The sequence below is a fragment of the Poecilia reticulata genome, linkage group LG11 (genome assembly GCF_000633615.1).
Source record: "Poecilia reticulata strain Guanapo linkage group LG11, Guppy_female_1.0+MT, whole genome shotgun sequence".
In the NCBI taxonomy this organism is placed as follows: Eukaryota; Metazoa; Chordata; class Actinopteri; order Cyprinodontiformes; family Poeciliidae; genus Poecilia; species Poecilia reticulata.
This window is the reverse complement of record NC_024341.1, coordinates 57,350-77,486: the sequence shown is the minus strand read 5'-3', so window position 1 is coordinate 77,486 and position 20,137 is coordinate 57,350. Positions and strand designations below refer to the sequence as shown.

Sequence of the window (20,137 nt, the reverse complement as noted above, 5' to 3'; positions counted from 1 at the left end):
TTTAATGTTACGACCCGGCTCGGCCAGGGGAAAGGGAAGTAACATTAAAGAAACCTAGGTGGTAAGGTTTTACAATTTAGGAGTTTATCGTTTGGGTTTTGACAAAAAATAAAAAGGTAAAACTTAACAATAATCAAAAGGTAGGGACTTACAACAAAAATGTACTAAATAAGAAAATCCACAAAACAATCAGGGTTGTAAACCAAATATCTTAAACAAACAAAAATTGACTTTCCATACAGGTTAAACAAAAACAAACTACAAATCTCTAACAGAGATTCAAAGATCCCTCACAGGGACAAGACGAGCTAGCAAGAGCTGGCAAAAACTAACAAAAGCTATCAGGGCTATCAGAGTTTACAAAGTCAGTTGACAGCAGTCAAACAAACACCCAAAGTGGCAAGCTGTCTAAACCAGGGGTGTCAAACTCCAGTCCTGAAGGGCCGCTGTCCTGCAGTTTTTAGATGTGCCACAGGTACAAAACACCTGAATCAAATGGCTTAATTACCTCCTCAGTTCTCCAGAGCCTTGCTAATGACCTAATTATTCTATTCAGGTGTGGTGCAGCAGAGGCACTTCTAAAAGTTGCAGGACACCGGCCCTCGAGGACTGGAGTTTGACACCCCTGGTCTAAACAAAGAATCAGCCGCGCCTTCTCCCAGGAAGTCCTTGGTTTTTAAAGGGAAGGCCTCTTCAGGGATTGGTGGAGCTGGCAATTGATGAGCCAATCGCTGTAGGCCTCAGGGAGTGGCACAGGAAGGCAGGACGGCATCCACTTCCAAGTGGAGTCAACTTGATTAGAAGCTGCCGATGGTACAAAAAAAAGGAAAAGAAAACATACACAAGGCCACTGGCCGTAACAGTTATGTGTTTAGCAGCACAATGACGTATCAACGCATTTAATCGATCATGAAACGCTTTTTTGTTACTGGAAACCATATTCAAACATCTATCAAAGCTACATTTATAAATTGTATTTTTTAAGTATGTTTTTAATACATAGTTCAGCATATTTAATATGCTTAGTGGCTATAACAATAGAATAGGAATGGAATATTCTGATATTGATGTATGATGAGCATATTACAAAGCACACAGCCATTCATAATTTAATAAATTATTCAGTAAGATCAATACATATTTATATAACTATACAAACACAAATAATGATTAATGACAAATGATTAATACTGAATAATATATATTGGATACATGTTTATATGTATGTGTATACATACATATATAAATATATGTATATGTTTTTCATCTGACGAGTTCTAGCTTCAGAGTGATTCAGCAGCTGAGATTGAGTCCAAAATCCGATGCAAGATTCATCCGTGCTGCAGTGAATCCGTCTCTCTTTAAAGATATCTCCCACTTCTTCCTCACATCGTGTCTTTAGGAAACCTTCAAAACAAAAACGGAAGTTTTGGGATGTATCTTACTTTTGACAGAGTGAAAGAATTACATATAAATAATAGTCTTTAGCACCTGTGGAAACTTTTCTGGTGAATGTTATAACACATAAGTTTCATAATGAATGTTACATTGTTTCATTTCTAATGTAGGCTCTTGTGTCAGATAATCTAAGTCAATGTTGGAGAATAATTATTTTTTTTAGATTTACGGAATCTCAGTTAGCCTTCATAGTGGGGCTGAACCCCGGTATCAGGGCCGTGCAGAGACCACTCAGGTGCTCAACAACAAAAAAAGGGCACATCTAACCGAATTCTAGGACAGAATATTAACAAAGCCACACAGCTTTCAGAGTTTAATAAACAATGATAAATTACAAAAATGTGACATATACAATCAAAGCTAACGAACATCTCCATATAGAGCATAACACTATGCCTATGCCTTCTTTCTACAGGTCTATTTTGTTATAGGAAAGTATTGCAATATTCAAACCCGCAATTTAGCAAGATATGTAAATCAGAGCTGGTGGTCTAGCTCTGGTTTACATATTTTGTCTTTACAGAATTACACTATTAAAAATATAAACAAGGGCCCAATGCAACTTTTTAGTGGGGTGTAATCTACAAAAAAAGAGCTGCCTGTTTGCTACACTTGCAGTGGAGATGAAGATTGTCCATTCAGGAAAACAGAGCTGCATCAAACTTTAATGTGGAACTGCAGAAAAACTAAAAAAAAAACAAAAGCAAAAATTGAATTGTTAATGCATGCCACCATGAGAAAAGCCTACTGAGTTTTGTTGCTTGCGCTATGGCCTTCTGTCGCACTTCCCGTTACTCAGCAGTAGGTGTCAGGTTACATTGTGTTGCATTCAATGTTGTCGGAAAAAGGAGATTCATGCGCTTAATGTCCGATTTCCCATAACTATTTATTAGAGATGTGCCAATCAGGTTTTTTCCTGCCGATTCCGATTCTGATTCCGATCACCGATACAGATCACATAATTATTATTATTTTTAATCATAAGCACTACCGGTTACATCACGTGGAAAAAGGAACCATAAATTCACCTTAATTTAGACAAAAACTTGTTTTTAATAACTTTTTCCAAGAAAAAGCAAAACGGGCATTGTGCAAATTGTACTGCTATTAGCAGTACAATAGCAGTATTATCACTGCCATTGATAATACCATCTTTAACAGACTGAAAACATATGGAGGCTCTGAAGCGGCTAAATAATGCAAAGAGTCAAAATAAAACCTCTCAACATTGCCAAAAAAAATCAAGTATAAAACTTAACATTCAAAGGCAAATACAGGATCCATTGAAATAATTAATCCTGAGTTACTGCATGAAAACTTCCTGATATCATGGCGGCTAGCTGATTACTGCTAGTTCTGAGTGGCTGTTTCTGACTGAGCAGAGTAATTATGCAGAAACTGAAACTGTTGAGGGGTGGGGTGCCGCGTTTGTCTTTTGATTTTTACCCAGGAATCATTTCGGCTAAACCATGAGTGAAACAGCTATTGGGACTGACTAATAGATATTCCATTGGGGGAAGGTAACTTTAATGTTAAATACACCTTTCTCAACAGGCGAGGGCGCACTTTCTCCGTCTATAAAAGCGGTTTCAACGTGGGCGTTTGGTCGAAGCTTACACCCTAAATGCACAACTATGCCAGTTTAGACTTTGTAAAACTGTGCAACATTGCTTGGCTTAGGCAGCTCTTCAGTGTTTGTAGCTTCTTGGCTAGTCCGTTCTCCTGTTACACCAGCTGGTTGTCTGGTATTTTTGTACATATGTCTTTGTCTGGTATTTGTTAAGCTAGATGTTAAGATCATGTGAAGCAACAACTTGTATTAAAAAGTGTTTTATTTCCGTTTGAAGGCTGCCCACTTCCATGGAAGGACAACAGAAAATCTCTCTTATAAACATGTAATTTCTAAAATCACGATACCCTTACTTTGTATCCCTCTGAAAAACGAACCTATTTAAATAGAGAAATTCCGCCACGGGTTATAGTTCCACATCCCTTAGGATTTGTTGCTGCGCGTTTGCGCAGTGTGAAGGAAAGAGGAGACCAGTTGCACAGGTAGGTTGCAAAATGAGATGCAGGTGATCGATTTGTGTGATCGGCAACAAGAGACCGTGATTGGCGATCACCGATCATACACTTTTTCACGGAAATCGGCCGACTATGACCTCTACTATTTATTGAATTCATAAGTCGCCACGCCAGCTGGCGACTGAATTCAATAAATAGTAGAGGTGTGCCGATCGATCGGCCACCCCAGTAGATCCGCCTCTGCGCCCGTGTAAAACTCAACCTACTTAAGCGCCAAGTCAGGATGTCATATAGCTGTTAATAGCAAAGTGTATGACAATCTACGTCATGATTCTATGTTGTTGATTAAATAAAGTCACATGGTAATGACAGCGTATACTTTGTCTGATAGATCTACTGTTACGACCCGGCTCAGCCAGGGGAAAGGGAAGTAACATTAAAGGAACCTAGATGTTAAGTTTGAACAATTTAGAGGTTTATTGTTTGAGTTTCTGACAAAAAGGGAAAAAAAGTTAATAATCAAAAAGGTAAAAGCTTACATCCAATAAGTACTAAATAAAACACAAAATCCACAAACAGAGCTGTAAAAAAAAAAAAAAAAAAAAAAAAAAACTTAACCAAGGTGGAATTTACGTCCAGGTCAAACAAACAAAACAAAAACAAAACAAAACAAAACAAGCAACAAATCTTGAGTAGCATTTCCAAAACTAATTCAATAAACAAGTTACTTATTTTATCATATGTTAACATAAAGGCTCGTTTTGAAGTATAAGCTGCTACTTACAGGCATTGCTTCGAAGAACTCGACCTGGAATGCGGCGTTCATATCAAACACGTGTGTTCATCTGCTCTACCGCTAGCAAACAACAGTACATAACATAAAAGTCGAGCAGTTCCCCAAAAGTCCAACAGATGGCAGCAATGCGTCATGCAAAAAAAAAAATAACACCCACAGTTTACAGGACACACTTCCTGCTCATGAGCCCCCTGGTGGTTGAAGAAAAATCCACATATAAACTGAAAAATACAATATATGAAAAATCTGAATGCTCTCTGGTATTGTTCAGGGGGGCGGACCAAATGTGGAGGCGGGCCGGATCCGGCCCGCGGGCCGTAGTTTGGGTACCCCTGCCCCACAGGGTCAAAACTGTTGAAGCAGTGAAAAATTAAAGCCAAAATAGACCACAACTCTCTAGTAGCAGTACAAAAAAACCCAAATCAGAAAAGCTCACAAAATATAAACTGTTAATAACAGCAACACACACCCTACAAAGTGGCAAGCTGTCTCAAGAAACTAGCCGCGCCTTCTCCCAGGAAGTCCTTGGTTTTAAAAAGGAGGCTTCAACAGTGACTGGTGGAGCCGGCAATTGATGACCCAATCACGGTAGGCCTCAGGGTGTGGCACAGAACAACAGGGCTGCACCCACTTCCAAGTGAAGTCAGTCTGATTAGCCATTGCAGACAAAAAAACAAAAAAAAAAACAAAAAAAAACGCATAGAAAAGGCCACTGGTCGTAACATATACCCGTCAGTTCGTGTTAAGCGTATGCTGATCTGACAGAACTCACTTTCCTCTCTACCCATATGACGTCAGCAGAAGTCTAAATTGTGCCTGAGTGCGTTTCTGTCAGCATGGCCAGTTACGACCTGCATACACTTTATCTAACAGTATATTTTTAGTCGTGTGTGAATGTGAGAGAGACAACTGACAAGTTGAGACAGAGGTGAAGGTGTGGTGGCAGCAGGCTTGACGAGGGAAGGAGGAGCATTTAGTCTCACAAGGAACATTTAGAGAACCTGCTGTCCTGCCGTCAGCGAGGAAAGGAAAAGGTTTCTGAAGGAAGAGGAGGCAGCAGCAGGACTTCATTCCTTAGAGATTTTCAAACCTCGTTCCTGTTCGCAGCCTTACGTCCATGGAACTCGCAGTAAAGAAAGTTTACTAATCTGCTACACAAGAAGGTAAATCAACTCTGAGGTTCGTGAATGATTGCGATGCGTAGACCCGAAAGAGGGAGTATACGGTTCAAGTCCAGAGCTGTGCTGACTAACTAAATTTAAGCTTTGTTTCAGAAAGTGGCTTTTTTTTTCAGGCGTTCCAGGAACAGCAGCAAACTTTGGTTAAAGTGAACGAGATTCTAAATATCAGCTGCGACCTAATAAGTTGAGGGTCAAAAGGCTTTTCCTTCCTCATAACTACGTTGGTCGGAAGTTTCACACATGTTTTTGTAAAGTAAAAATAATAACCCTGTAAGTTAATGATGATAAAGACTATTCAAGCCTCTATTTGTTGCTGCCATGTTCTGATTCCCTGACTCCGCATCATTTTCCATCCGGCAAGGCAATAGACGGCGTTTGTACGATATTTCATGCGGCACGGCGGTAATTTTTCATTATTGCAAAAAATAAATATAAATATTCAGTATTTAGTCAGTGGAAACTAAAAGAGGTAGCAACACCACTGCAATTAAACTACTGAATATCCTGGCTTTGCAAGATATATAAAAAAATCCCAACTTGATTAATTAGGAGAAAAATAGGCTAGTAAATAAGAATAATTTGCCTTTATGAAAAAAACGTTCAATGAGAATTAACTATGCAGAAGAGCCCTGTATCCCAATGCAGCACCTGTATAAATTAACTGAAGAAAGAAGTTTAATTGGTTGCAACTTCAGTGAAGATGACTGAAAAAGCCTTTGATACTAAGACTGGGTTTGAGGTTTGATAAAGTCAGGAGAGGTGAAGACAGACTCCTGGGTTAAGTGATTAAGTTTATTTTCAGTGTTAAACTGTATCTTTACAAAGGAAGACTTTCCAAATTTTAAGCCTATTATATTAAGTAAACAGTGTCTGCCTTCCTGTCCAGGAGCTGCAGCTAACTTAGTTACCTTCTAAAAAAGGAGTGTAGTATTATATGATTATGTCTTACAGCAATATTTCAAGAAGTCCCACAGAGAAACAGTGTGCAGAAATACTCTGGATGTTAGTGTAGTTTTAGGAGTACTAACAGTACTCTGTGAGACTCTGCACCAGAACCTCTGAACTTCTATGGAAGCTGGCATGTTGACCCAGAGGCCAGGTGTATGCTGCTGCTGCGCTCACTCACTGGAAACACAAGGGGAAATGATAAAAATTTATATTTTTATCACAATTCGGACCTTACGCATTAAGTTCTAAGCTGATCTGCTGTTTAACTTTTCCATGGGTTCACTTGACATCTGTGTTTTACCAGCTAAATAACAGGAACTTTGCTACTTTGAAATTAAATCACATACACCTCACTTGTTGGTGGCTGGTTCTACAGATACATCTAAATTACATTATGTAAAACAATTCAATATTTTTTGTCATGATGTCAGAAGGTGAAACTTGCATGTTATATTTCTATACAACACATGAGAAGCCTGAAATATTTTATTGTGTGTGATCATTCTAAACCACACAGTGAAATATTTCAAGCTTCTGTTTCTCGTAATTTAGCTTACTGATAAGGAAAACCCTTATAAAATTTGAATTTTACATAAGATCAATAAAAACTGAATATTATAAAAAATAAATATGCTTCTGAAAACATTTATATCTATGGACTTGTTGCTTAGCTGGGGCTCCTTTTGCATGACTTGCTGCATCAATGCAGCGGCCCATGTGAAGAACTTGTCTGTGCGTAGTGGCTCTAAGCTCTGAATCCAGACTTAGTATTTTGCTGGACAATCCTCTCAAGGTTGTGGCAAGCCCCATTGTTGGTGCGCCTCTTCCTACTGTATATTTTCCTTTCACTCAACTTTCTATAAATGTGCACAATATTGTATTTGTCCAAGATGCAGAATTTTGGAGCTTTATCATCTGTAAAGGATAATCAAAAATTTACAAAATTAAAAGCATGAAATATTTCATTGTATGTGAAAGGAATCTGTGTGATATGAATTTAACTTTTTTAAATGGTGCTAAAAATATTGATTTCTTTCACAATATTTTTTATGTACGTGTAGTTCTAAAGGATTTATGAAAATTCTCTTTGCTCTATTGCTTTTTCACCTCATTAACCCCAGTAATTAGTTTTTACTATGGTTCAATATTATGCTGTATGTTCATGACCATGAGAAAAGGGGAGCACTAAAGAACCAATTTAAATTAACTAATTATATGTTTTGACAAGTTTCAATGATCATTTGTTTTCAGCAATATCAGCAGGTGTCTCATTTTATGTTTCATTTATGCCTTTTGCCTTTTTGCAGCACTTCTGTCTGACGGTTTTAGGTTTCCTGTCATAAAGAGAAACATGCGTAGATTCAGCTCTGAAGGATCGCTTCTGGATCTTGATACCTTACAATGGGATAAACTATCGCAGAAGAAGTCAGAATATGGAAGCAAGAGAACATCGGTCACATGCACACCTCATTTGAAAAATTCTGAACTAGACACAGGGTCAGCTGGCTTGATTCCCAGCATTCAGGAGCCGACTCAGACACCCAGCGAGGTCAGGAGGAAGGAACTGATCAGAGAGCAGAGCGTCAGCGTCGAGAACCTGAGTGTGTTCGGGAAGCAAGAGATGGACCACCTCAAAGTGTGTGCGATCAATGAAAGCTGCAGGGCTTACAGTGACAGTCAGCTGACTGCGGTGGCAGAGGACGTCATAGATGGTGGGGAAAGAGAAGGCCAGCATGAAACATCTCTATCAGTCTCCTCCAACCAATTCTCGTCAAAGTCCCAGGAAAAACACCATCACAGGGCCAGACTCTCAGCTGCTAAGCTACATATCAAGAGTCTCTTTGATAAGGTAAGTTGTTTACTACATTTCCACTCACTAACATCTCCTATCACTTTGTAAGAGCTAGGCTTGTCGTGATAACACATTTTGATGGAGGGTAAACTGTCCCAGAAGTTATTGCGATAAACGATAATATTGTTGGTTTGAGACCATGTTGAAGTTAGGCCTGTCACGATAACAAATTTTGCTGGACGATTGTCTAAAAAATTATTGTGATAAACGATAATATTGTTTCAAGACTTTTTGACACTGATTTAATGGAAATGACTAATAATGCATGCAATTTCCTGCCATAGATGGATACACTTTATTTTCAAAAGAACACATAACACTGGAACTGATAAACTAAATCGGTTCCAGTGTTAATGGATTCTCAGTCTCCATTAACAAAAAACGTACTTGAATAAAAAGTAAACAACATAAAGCCAAAGTGGAAATAAATACTGCATTCAACCAAAAGAGTGCAGATTATGAAGTCTGTATACTATATTGCCCTTCAGTAATCACTAGATTTAAATAGAGAAGACGGGCACATCCGACTACCTAATGCAACAGTTCATACTACACAATTTTTTTGCCCCAATTTTCCCCTTACGATAATCTTACATCGTTGGCCCATCTAAGATTGTCGCTGGTGATTTCGTAACCGATCATCCTGTAGTGTGATTTAGATCGTCGTGGCCGCTCTGATCTAAATCAGGGGTTTTTCCCGACTGGGAGCTTAACGCTGAATGTGACAGGTAGCCAATCAGAAAGCGCGGATTCTCCTCTGTGCTTTCTGAGGGGAAATAACGAAGGGAATCCCAAACAGCTGACACGGCACAACATGAAGTCCAGCGGACATTGGAGATGATATGTGGAAACAACATTAATATTTATTCAACATTTCGTGCAAAGAATATAGAAATGACAAGGAGAGGAGTTGGAGCCAAATTGCTACCGCCGTTGATAAACCCGGTACGTTTTCAACTGTTCTTCGTTAACGTGGCATAAATAGGTTAATGATTTTCAGTCAGTCGGGACTTTACGCTGACTCTAGCCACATACATTGCAGGTAGATTCTAGTAAAGCATTGATTAATGCCTGATTTTAAAATTACTTTATTTTAAAATCAGGCATTATTTTGTGCCCAGGTGACTGGACACCACACAGCACGATCGAAYCCGATCGAACCGTTATACCTAGGATTTCTGTCGGCTAAGGTGTGGTCTGTCAGGTTTTGAAAATGGGCCGACAACTTGTGTAGTGTAAGCTGGACATTACACTAAGAAAATAGGAAGGGAGGGTCAGTAGAGAGCACCGGAGGTGAGCCTTTTCATTCAGTGTCATCAACAGAAAGGGGAAAAAAAGGCAGGAAGAGACGATAAAGCCGATAATTAAAACTAGGTCGATAGAGAGACAGGAAAGAGAAACAATAAATCATGAAAGAAATTATTGTTTTAATTTATTATGCGATTAATTGATTATTTAATGTGCCAGGCCTAGTAAGAGCTACCATTTCATTCTGATGCAAACTAGTGGCACTGCCTTGTAGTTTTATGTTTAGGTTTTATTAGAACTCAATTTTAAAAACTAGCCTCTAACTATGGCCATAAAAAGGCTTTATTCTGATATGAATGATGATGTGTCAGTGAGTGCATGATGATTGTGCTGTGACTTCCACTGTAGCTCAGTGGGTACTGTGGTCATCTTCTAATCAATGCGACAGGTTTCTCCTGTCACATGTCAAGGCAAGTAACTCCAAATTGCTTAGCGATCATATCACTGTGTAAATGTGTGTGTTTGTGAATGTGAATGGGTAGCTCGAGTGTAAAGAGCCTTGATTGGTCAGACTTACTAGAAAAGCACCATCTAAGTTTAGTCCATTAACCATTCAGACTAGTTAAAGTGCTATACATGTACAGACCATTTACCAAACGGGGGGGTAATCAAAATTGTTTTAACCAAGCACACAGAACAGAGGAGAGGAAAAACTAATTATCACAGATGTTTCCTCTAAAATAAACAGTTTTACAAAAGAAAACCACAAACTTCATGAGAGATGACTAAATAAGTGACTTTCAGCATTAAGATGTAAATGCACAGAGGAACGTGACAAATTCAGAATAAATTTTTTTTTACTAAAACTAAAAAATAAATAATTTTTCTATAAGTCTTAACTGGAAATGTATCAAACTGTTGGACAACACTGCAACAGCAAAGCCGTACAGATTAGGTCAGTGTGTTGGACTCACTGAAATAAAAACATGGCTTCTGTTTTATGAGCTTTGTGTTCAGAAGAGCAACACTATAATTACTCTATGAGAACTAAGCGACTCTGTTGTTCATTAGTGACGAATTATTTTTAGTGGTTTCCTATCTGATCTATTAATCTCATTATGTTGTGAAGGAATTTTGGCTCACTTTTCATCATGTGCATGTGTTTCAGTTCTTTGAAAGTCCAATCTTTGTTACCTTCATCTGGTTAAGGTCTGGACTTTAACTGGGATGCACTTTGATTATTTTCTTTTGTAGACATTTAGTTCTAGATTTGCTGATGTATTTCAGATCATTGGTCAGTTAATGACCCGATTGTGGCCTAGCTGTGCTCTCTGTGGGCTGGTTGGCAGGCAGAGACTGGGGTCTCATGATGGTTTATTGATTTTGAAGAGTTAATTTATTTATTGAGATGGGCCATTGTACAGGCCCATCACAATAAATAAATCAATGAATCACATGCTAAATTAAAAAGAGCTTAGTAATTAACATTTACTTGATTTATTATTTTTCTCCTTTTTTCTCTTTCTACCAAAAACTGGATGACAAAAGTGGTACTGGTACTTTGGTGTCAACTGGGCTTTTTCACAAGGACAGTCTTGTGTCCATAATTCATTAGTTGTTTCTGTTGTTTGGTTTATTTTGGATATTTAAATGTCTTCCAGTTCCAGTGTTAAATGTTCATTAGAATTTAAAGTTTATTGATCTTTGAGAAAGTCTTCTTGCCAAAATGCCATTGACAAAATGGCATTATAATATAAGGCAATAGCATTATATTCCTTGAAAATTGTTTCAAAACAATATTATCGTTTATGGCGATAACTTCTGGGACAATTTATCATCTAGCAAAATGTGTTATTGTGATGGGCCTATAATAAATCTTAGGGCAAAGATTTATGTTACCAGTGACCATATAGACTTTCACATTCCCTTAAAAGTGTTACATTAAAATGATACATTGAGTGTCCACATACCCACATTTGCTACACAATTTAAAAATATTCACTCTTGGATCAATCGGTATGTTAGCTGTCCGACAAGTGCAGATACACAAATCTGCATACTCACTGAGTCATGAACTGAATTTATCTTGATCAGTGGACTGATTTAAAACCCCTTAAGTGAGAAAAATCAATGTGTCTGCATACATGCTGGCATTTTCACAAACATCTACTCTGTTCTTACTCTACTCTTAATGCACATTGGTTTTTGTGAAAAATTGTGTTGTAAATAGTTTGTCTTTTTCAATTTTCAACACACACTAGGTACATTATTGGAAAAGTGATCCGACTCAGTTGCGAGTTTTTATTTCTAATAACTGCACTTTTTTTGTTGTTGTCTTGTACAGTATATTATTTTTATTACCATTATTGATGTTTTTGTTAATCATGTTTTTAAAAAAAATTTTTTTATATACTTTAAGAATTTTTTTGTGTGAACCTTTATATCAGTTGTTGCTGTTTCAGTTGTATTTCCCCTTCATAGAACAGCAAAGGCTATTTCTATATTATTGTCTATTTTTGTTGCATATGTAAAAACTACACTGTGAAAATTTGTAAAAGTTTTATTTGGATGTGGCAAAAGATTTTCAAATAATTGTATGGGTTTTGTTTCAGAGTCCACATTCATCAAACTCAAACTTGTATAATACAGAAGAGAAAAACAGGTGAGAATCTTGCTTCATTTTTCTTCTCGCCTGCTAATAATTAACATCATCTGTAATCTGAATGTAATTTTTATTGTGAAGCAATTTCTCGTATTGCTTCTTGTCTTTTGCTTGATCTATGCTTGTCTGTCTGAATCCCTTGCTTACCTCGGCTCACAGTGCGACAGAGAGGAGGTCTCGTATGCATTTCATGCGCCAGTGGAGTCAGGTGGGCCATCAGAGCAAGGGGGGGGTCAGTCACAATATGCTGAAAAGTTGGACCGAGTCTTTGAACACCCTGCTGTCTAGTCAAAGTAAGTCCCAAACACATTATTGGCTCTAGCAGGCGATGAGGATCTAGGCAGACTTGCAAAACTAGTTTAATTCTGAAAGCCTGTGAAATCTTTTGAATGATAAAGTTGTTGCTTCCCTTAAATTAAGAGCTGCATGATAAACAAGAACATCTTGCAGGAAAAGGCCAAACCAGACAGAGGTGGCCACAGCCGGTTGTTTTACAAGGAATCAGAGGAGCTGTGTGGTTCTAGTCTAGGACTCAGACGCTCTGTTCAGCACAATAGTTTAGATTTCAGACAAACCAACCATGGAAGGTAATGTGCAGCCTGAAGCTTCCAGGATGAATATGTATCACTAAAACCTTCTACTGAGGTTTTAGTGATCCTAACATTTCCAAATTGATACAGAATAATCTAGAAAACTCAATAGCTGATACCGTTGGATTCTTTCTAATAAATATCAGAAAAATACAAGCCATTACAATATTTTATTGTCTTAATTAGGGTTAATCAGTAGCAGGTGATCTAGCACTCATAAATTAATGCATCCCTCTCCAAAGTTGCTTCTAGCTCTGACTTGTCAACTTCAGTCTGTGTCCACCTCTTTAACATTCTCTGGTTTTAAGCTGCTATTTCCTTTTCTGCTGGTGCAGAGGATGTACAGAGACCACTGGTCATTTGGCTGCTTCACTCTTGATGGATAAAGCTGCCACTGGATGTTTACCTGGGTCAGTTTGTTCCAGAGTAAGGTGGCAGCACTGCAGAGTTGCTGGAGCGAATGGGTCAGAACTAAAATAACACACTGTGAGAAAAAGTTAGAATTACATGTGTTCTGTAAACTACACAGATGGTGGACACACCACTGTGTCTTTATGTGTCACACACTGACAGCACACATTGGTGAGGATACCTGCCAGTCAAAAGAGAAGCAGTTCAAACTGCCACATGGTTTAGAACAACCAACCCAGACTGCCCTGTAGAAAACAAAGAGCCTGTATCGCACAACCACTTTCCTTATGTGGAGTGAGCTTAGTGAGGGAAAAGATGAAGGAAAGCTTCTGATTACTGCTCTGACCACTTTGTGTTCATCACCATAAGAGCCAGAAGTCAGGAACAAGTGACTGAAAACTTGCTTTGTAGTTTGGTTACAAAGCTTGGCTCTCTCACACTCTTAGCATCTGACTGAAAGTGTAATTGCTCCATGTTCACTAATATTGTATTTTTTAGTTAGTTTTTGCTAAAAGGTGCATTCTGTCTAAGTAGTTATGGATTAATTAGGCAGATGCTGAACTCTGATCATTTTTTTCAGAGTTCAGTATACATGTTTCTGTTGCTATGGTAAATTACACAAACAGGTTGTTTAGCATAACAAAAATAATGCACAAGCGAGTTTAAAGGTGATTGTTGGAATTTATGGAACCCCTTAGGGACATGGACAATTTTTTTTCCCTTTTGCCTTACCTTAGTCAACTGATAGTTTTGTGATAGGTATTTTTTCCCTTCGAACCTTCATTAAAAGAACCACAGACAACGTATAGGAATTTTATGACCAAGCTTTTGCAAAAGGAGAAGGCTCAGCAAACTGCTCCTCCGAGTCGTTCACAGAGCGTTCTGCCTCACTCTGCTTGAGCAGGCCTTTTATTTGGGAAAACAAAGTCAGAAAAGATGAACAATAAAACAGGCTCTTTCCCTTGAGGGCGAACTTCGGAGGGAACAATCAGTTCACAGGAACACAGATATTCTACACAGCAATCAAAAAGTATTCGCATAGCACGTCATTCACTGACTCACATTAGACTGAACGTTGATTAACTACTAATTAACATTAGACTGAATATGAACTAAAGTAATCACAAAAATGATAATACCAAAAAATCTCTAGCATTTTGATTGTGTCTTTTTTGTGTTGGTAGTCTGAATGGCTGTTTTCATGTGCAGTTCCATCTCAACCTTACACAAACATGCAGTGAATAAATTGATTTTCAATCAGTTTTTTGCACCTCATTGAAAACGTAAATAAACACGTTTTCAATTAGGCTCTTTATATGTGTATATATTTGACATTTTAAATTGACATTTGTGACAAACTAGACCAGCAATACTGCAGTAAGCAATATTTGCTTATTGCAAGGGAATGCAAAAGTTTTGCTAGGTAACCCAAAAGAAAAGTTTTCCCCCCATGCCCCCTAAAGGGCTCCGTAAAACTGTCACCACGTCTGTCACATCTTCATTTTTATTGAATATATGTGTTATCTTAATTTTGTTTGTACTTTTTTAAACATTAGCATCGTCATTTAAATCAAAACACAGGTTTGGTTAAATGTATTGCTTAAAACACAATTTTTTGTGTTTTAAGCAAAAAATTCCCTTAAAAGTGTTGCATTAAAATGATACATTAGCCTTGAGCAATATTTGCTTATTGCAAGGGAATGGAAAAGTTTTGCTTGGTAACTCAAAAGAAAAGTTTTGAGCTACCTCAAAACTTTTGCACTTCTGTGGAAGTCTCTCACCTCTGTGGAAAACCTTCTGATCATTGTGATTAAAGGGGAAAACATCCCAATCTTACTTTGCTGTTATCTATGCTTTTCTTTTGTATATAAAGAATATTCTATAACTTGATTTTTCATGTTTTAGTATTACCCATATGTGTGGGAAAAGTCCATTAAAGCAATATCTGTTGTGCTTGGATGAAAACAGGTCAGTGAATCAGAGCAGATTTGTCTGAGATAATGCTTTGAATTGCAGTTAAACTTTAGGTTTGGGTCAACCTTGATTTATAAAATAAAATCATTTTGTTCCATCACAGATATGTAAATAAGTTACTATGCTAAAAAGTTCAGCCTAGACTCTTCAGCCACTTTGGTCAGTCTACGCCCTATTCCCTTTGATCTTTGTCACATTTTGCTACATTACAATCATAAACAACTTTTTTTTTTTTTTTTTTTACAATTTATAAGCCCAACACCATGTCAACATAGTTGTAGTCCGCCCATCATCTTCCTGCATTATTCTGCTCAATTAAGATCTCTCCTCTCAGAAAGTCTGGGTTTTCTTCAGTTGACTTGGTTTATCTCTAGTAGATTTTTCTACTGGAGGTTACATGACCTGACGCCCACTTATATGAGGGGCCGTTTAGGACAAAATCTATGTTTCGTCTCTCTCACACTACGGAAGACTCACGCACACTCAAATACTCAAATTGCGGATAAACACTACTAAAATGTCTCACACGCATACACAAAATCCCAAAATTGCACATACACACCACTAACATGTCGCACACGGTTCTTAGGCCGCTCACTCCAGCTCTAAAGCCCCTAAACGGCTCTAAAGCCGGAGTAGAGCCCTAAGTGAACCGACGAGTCCTTGAGGAGGGAGCGATAGAGAATGGCTGGCCGAAATTAGCGTTCATAAATCGGATTAGCCTTGAGCTAAACGCCGCTTGCACCGTGGAGCTCCAATATCCAACTTGAAGGTAACTTCACTGTGGTATGACGCATGCGCGATCTGATCTCCAAATTATGCCCCGCCTCTTCCGTGACACCTCTCACACATACAAAACTGAGTCTCTCACATACAAAATAATGAGTCTATATTTTATTAGTTTATATGTGCAATCTTAGTCTAGTGACTAAGACAACAAAAATTGTTTGCGTGTGTGACCTTTTAGTAGTGTATGTGCGCAATTGTAATATTTTGTGTGTGCGTGTGCGAGATGTTGATAGTGTATGTGTGCGAGAAAGATAAAATGTGTGTACGTGTGCGACATGTTAGTGGTGTGTGTGCAATTTTGGGATTTTGTGTATGCGTGTGGGAGAAAATTTGTGGGCGTGTGTGATATTTTAGTAGTGTGTATGCGCGAGTCTTTCGTAGTGTGTGAGAGGCAAAACATCAATTTTGTCCTTAACGGCCCCTCATACATTTATGTTTCTTCTCCCGCTGCTAGTTGGTGTTTCAGTGTTTGGAGCATTCCTGCGTTCTGAATTCAGTGAGGAGAATCTTCAGTTCTACCTGGCCTGTGAACAATACAGACATTCATCCAACAACTTCAGTTTGCAGAGAAGAGCTAAACACATCTGTGCCACCTACATCCAACCTGGCTCCCCTCGAGAGGTACCACACTGCCTTCACACTACCTTCAGAGGAAGCTGCAGCTGTTACGACAATGTAAAGCTTCTTTATGGCCAAAGAGTGGAATTTAAGAACATGTTTTCTTATGGACTCAGTTGTTCTTCTAAACTAGCGGTTCTCAAGGTGGGCGGTACCGCCCCCCAGGGGGCGTTCAGAGGTGGCGCTGGCGGACATTTTTACAAAAGGGGGGCAGCTCTTCTTCTATTCGGTATTTGTTAGCTTCTGCTAGCTTCTTGGCGCAGCTCCGTTCTCCTGCTACTGGTAGCTAAAATCACAACACCCTCACTGTGTGTCCCTCTGAAAAATGAACCCATTTAAATAAAGAAATCCCTCCATGGGTGATACCACGATAGAGAACGTTCATTTTATAGCGTTAACACTGTAAGCGTCCGGTATGAAACGGGGGTGATGGAACAACACAGCACTTTTAAATTTCAATAATCAGAATGCAGAAATTGATTCCGTTGTTTTTAAAAGCTTTATGTCAGTCTGCTTTTCCCCATCGATACGCTTCCCGACCGTCCTGCACCTTAGGGGCTTAAAAAAAAAAAGACGTTCATATTGCGCAAAACTCTGAAACAGGAGAAGCGGGACATAAAAGGGAGCGACGAACTAGATGTGAATTATGGCATAAAAACAGAATCCGACGTTGAACAGTCGGATTCTGTTAGGCAGCGCAGCAGGTGATGAGATTACTGATGGTGAGCGTCAATAAACGATAAAACAAATGTAGCAACAGGAAAGAAGCTAAAGTGGACATAGCAATAAACCAAGAGAGAATAATACTAATCAAATGAAACTAAATGGAAATGAATGAAGAACAAAATGCAAGAATAAACTAAGAAACTAAAGTAAATACAGAGGAATAAACTGGTATGGCAAGACCTTTCGAGCAATAATTAACACAGACGACAGTATGGCAAGAATAAACAGACACTATTTCCACATAAAAGGTAAAATATTGTTGGAAGTGCCATGGGTTTGTTGAGCCCACATCTGGAACTGTTTGTTGAGCCCACATCTGGAACTGAGAATAAATATATCTTACAGACCATAACAGTAAATAACTTATCACTTATGTTTTTAATTAGATTTGATAGATTTATTTCTTCAATATTTTTCATGTCAGTGTTGAAAGTTGAAAGTGTCATGGAGTCATCAGCCTCATGACATTTCATGAGGCTGATGACTCCATGACACTTTCAATTTGACTCATTAGGATTTGGTTAAGAACCAGATTTGTTCTTTGTAATTTCTGTCCAGTAAAACTATTAATCTATAAATCAATAGACAGGTCTATATAAAGATATAATCCATGTTTCTGTCTCATATTTGTATGGCATTAAAAGGACTTGGAACTTTTTTTTTTCCACTGAAAGCTCTGGTTTGCRCAATAAATGCCATGTGGGTGAAGTTTTATGGATGATACTCTGATGTCCCATTCTCCTGAAGGCAGCACAGAGCTGCACCACCAGAAACTGACAAACACTGAAGAGAAGAAGAGTTATGATTAATGTAGTTACAGTTCTATCCATGTTTTAATGTTGCAGAGCTCAGTCGTTTTGCAAATAGTTCAAAGTTTAAACTGGCATGTTGAACATCTTTTATCTGGTCATTTTGTGGAAGATTTAACAACTAGAAAATGGCACAAAATAAGAATATATTTTTTCCACTGATTGGCTGCTGCAAGGCCTACCGATTTTAACTCGAATGTCCATTGCATTTTTTGTAGACACCTGTGAAAATAATTTCTATTCCCATGACTTTTTTGTTCTCTGGGAAATAATTTTTTATGATAAATACAGAAACAAGCATAAAAATCAAAACATCTACAATAGTGATAGTAATATTAATTATAAAATAATGGTCAGTGCAAAGTAGCCTACAAATTCTTTGGTGGGGGGCGGTGAGGGACCTGGATTTTAGCTAGGGGGGCGCTAGCCCAAAAAAGGTTGAGAAACACTGTTCTAAACCAATGAAGGAATTTGTTAGAAGGTGAAGCTGCCATTTAAACCAAGGATCATGAATTTACTGTTTGTTCTCTTGCAGGTAAACCTGGATAGTAAAACTCGAGATTTGACTCTCCAGCTGCTGCAGGCTCCTTCTCGCAGCTCTCTGCTCCCAGCACAGAAACGCGTCTACTCTTTGCTGGACACAGATTGTTACCCACGTTTCCTGGAGTCAAGCATCTACCAATCTCTGCTAAAGGATGCTGAATAGAAGCCTCACAAACCTGACGTTCTGAGAGGCTCTGTGATCTCCACTGCTTCTGAGTCTCGGACACTAAATATTTTGCACTCGGGTGGTGAGGGGGGAAATCCCTTTTTTGTCTGAGCCTGAGATGGATCAATAAGGAATTATTAGCAAAACCTGGTTTGCCCAACTCTAAGAAAATTGCAAGTAGCTGGGATCCATTCAACAACACGGCTAAAGCAGAGCCTCACCTTTATCAAGTCCTCAGATAACTGTAATATACTGTAACTGTCCATGTTGACTAACCACTGTTGTCACCATCACAGATGGATGTACTGGACTTCCATTAAAACTGAATGATCATTCAATAAAACTAAATGTTTTTAGTGGGTGCGAGAGGTTTGGCTTATGACAGAGATCTGAGTTTATGATCTAAGCCATGAGACAACATGCAGAGATCATGCAGTTGTTTTATAAATTACCTTACAATTAATGCATTGGCAAAGAAACAAAACAAAAAGTTAAAATTTTTAGTCTTTTAGCTTTTCAATTTTAATTTGATCCCATTTAGGTCTCATAAATAACCTTCACATAATGATATCCCATGAAAAGATGGGCACAGGTCAAAAAGACTAAACCCAGCTGTCACTGGCTGTCGGTATAAATTTGTAGGTCATCTTTAGAGTTGAATCAAGGCTATGTGTCATTTGTGAGTGTTATGTGCTGAAACAAAATGAACCAGCAGTGTTACTGTATCGGTGAAAAAGTGGTTAGATTATAAAAACAGACATTTTAGTCAAAATGTATAAATTCTATAAAGTATGTACTAGTATATACACTTAATCTTACTGCAGTTTCTTGACTGAAGAACCAAATTGCTCATTTTTCAAGGATTTTGGAATAAATATCCACCAGGTTATTTTCCTGCCATCAGTTGAACATGAACTGAATGTTCTGCAGTTGTTTCTAAACATTAAGTCTTCTCTGAACAGCTCCATGGATCATTGAGCACTGCCTGGGTTTTGTTCTCTGCTTACTGGAAAGAAAAAAAACAAGCCAAGCAGGAATGAGCTGTTGAAAAGGTTAAAGTTCTGTCAGCGCTGCTCAAATAGGAAACTTGAGAAACCTGAATGTTTCCACTCAGACTTCAAATTAGCTCAGTCTAAAATAAAAACACGTAACCCTAAAAGGTGGACAAGTACAATGAGCACCACTGATACAAAAGAGGAAATATTAATAAGCAAGAAATTGCTGAAGAAGCTCATTAATTTCTGAAAACAAAGTAATTCAGTCCTGTTTGCGTGGCATGCACTTTTAATTTTCATATCAGTCTCTGATCTCAGCTAACGTTTAGATTTTTACATTTACATT

The 20,137-nt window shown here is 38.2% G+C and overlaps 1 protein-coding gene across 1 annotated transcript; it reads left to right on the top strand.

The window, feature by feature from the left end:
* The first annotated feature begins 4,982 nt into the window (after window positions 1–4,982).
* On the top strand, window positions 4,983–19,155 carry LOC103471915 (regulator of G-protein signaling 1). The gene is made up of 6 exons (XM_008421187.2): window positions 4,983–5,442; window positions 7,716–8,257; window positions 12,121–12,170; window positions 12,330–12,463; window positions 16,389–16,555; window positions 18,623–19,155. Exons 2-6 carry the CDS (start codon window positions 7,760–7,762, stop codon window positions 18,791–18,793), a joined length of 1,020 nt encoding a protein of 339 aa, XP_008419409.1. The 5' UTR covers window positions 4,983–5,442; window positions 7,716–7,759; the 3' UTR covers window positions 18,794–19,155.
* Window positions 19,156–20,137: the final 982 nt, after the last annotated feature.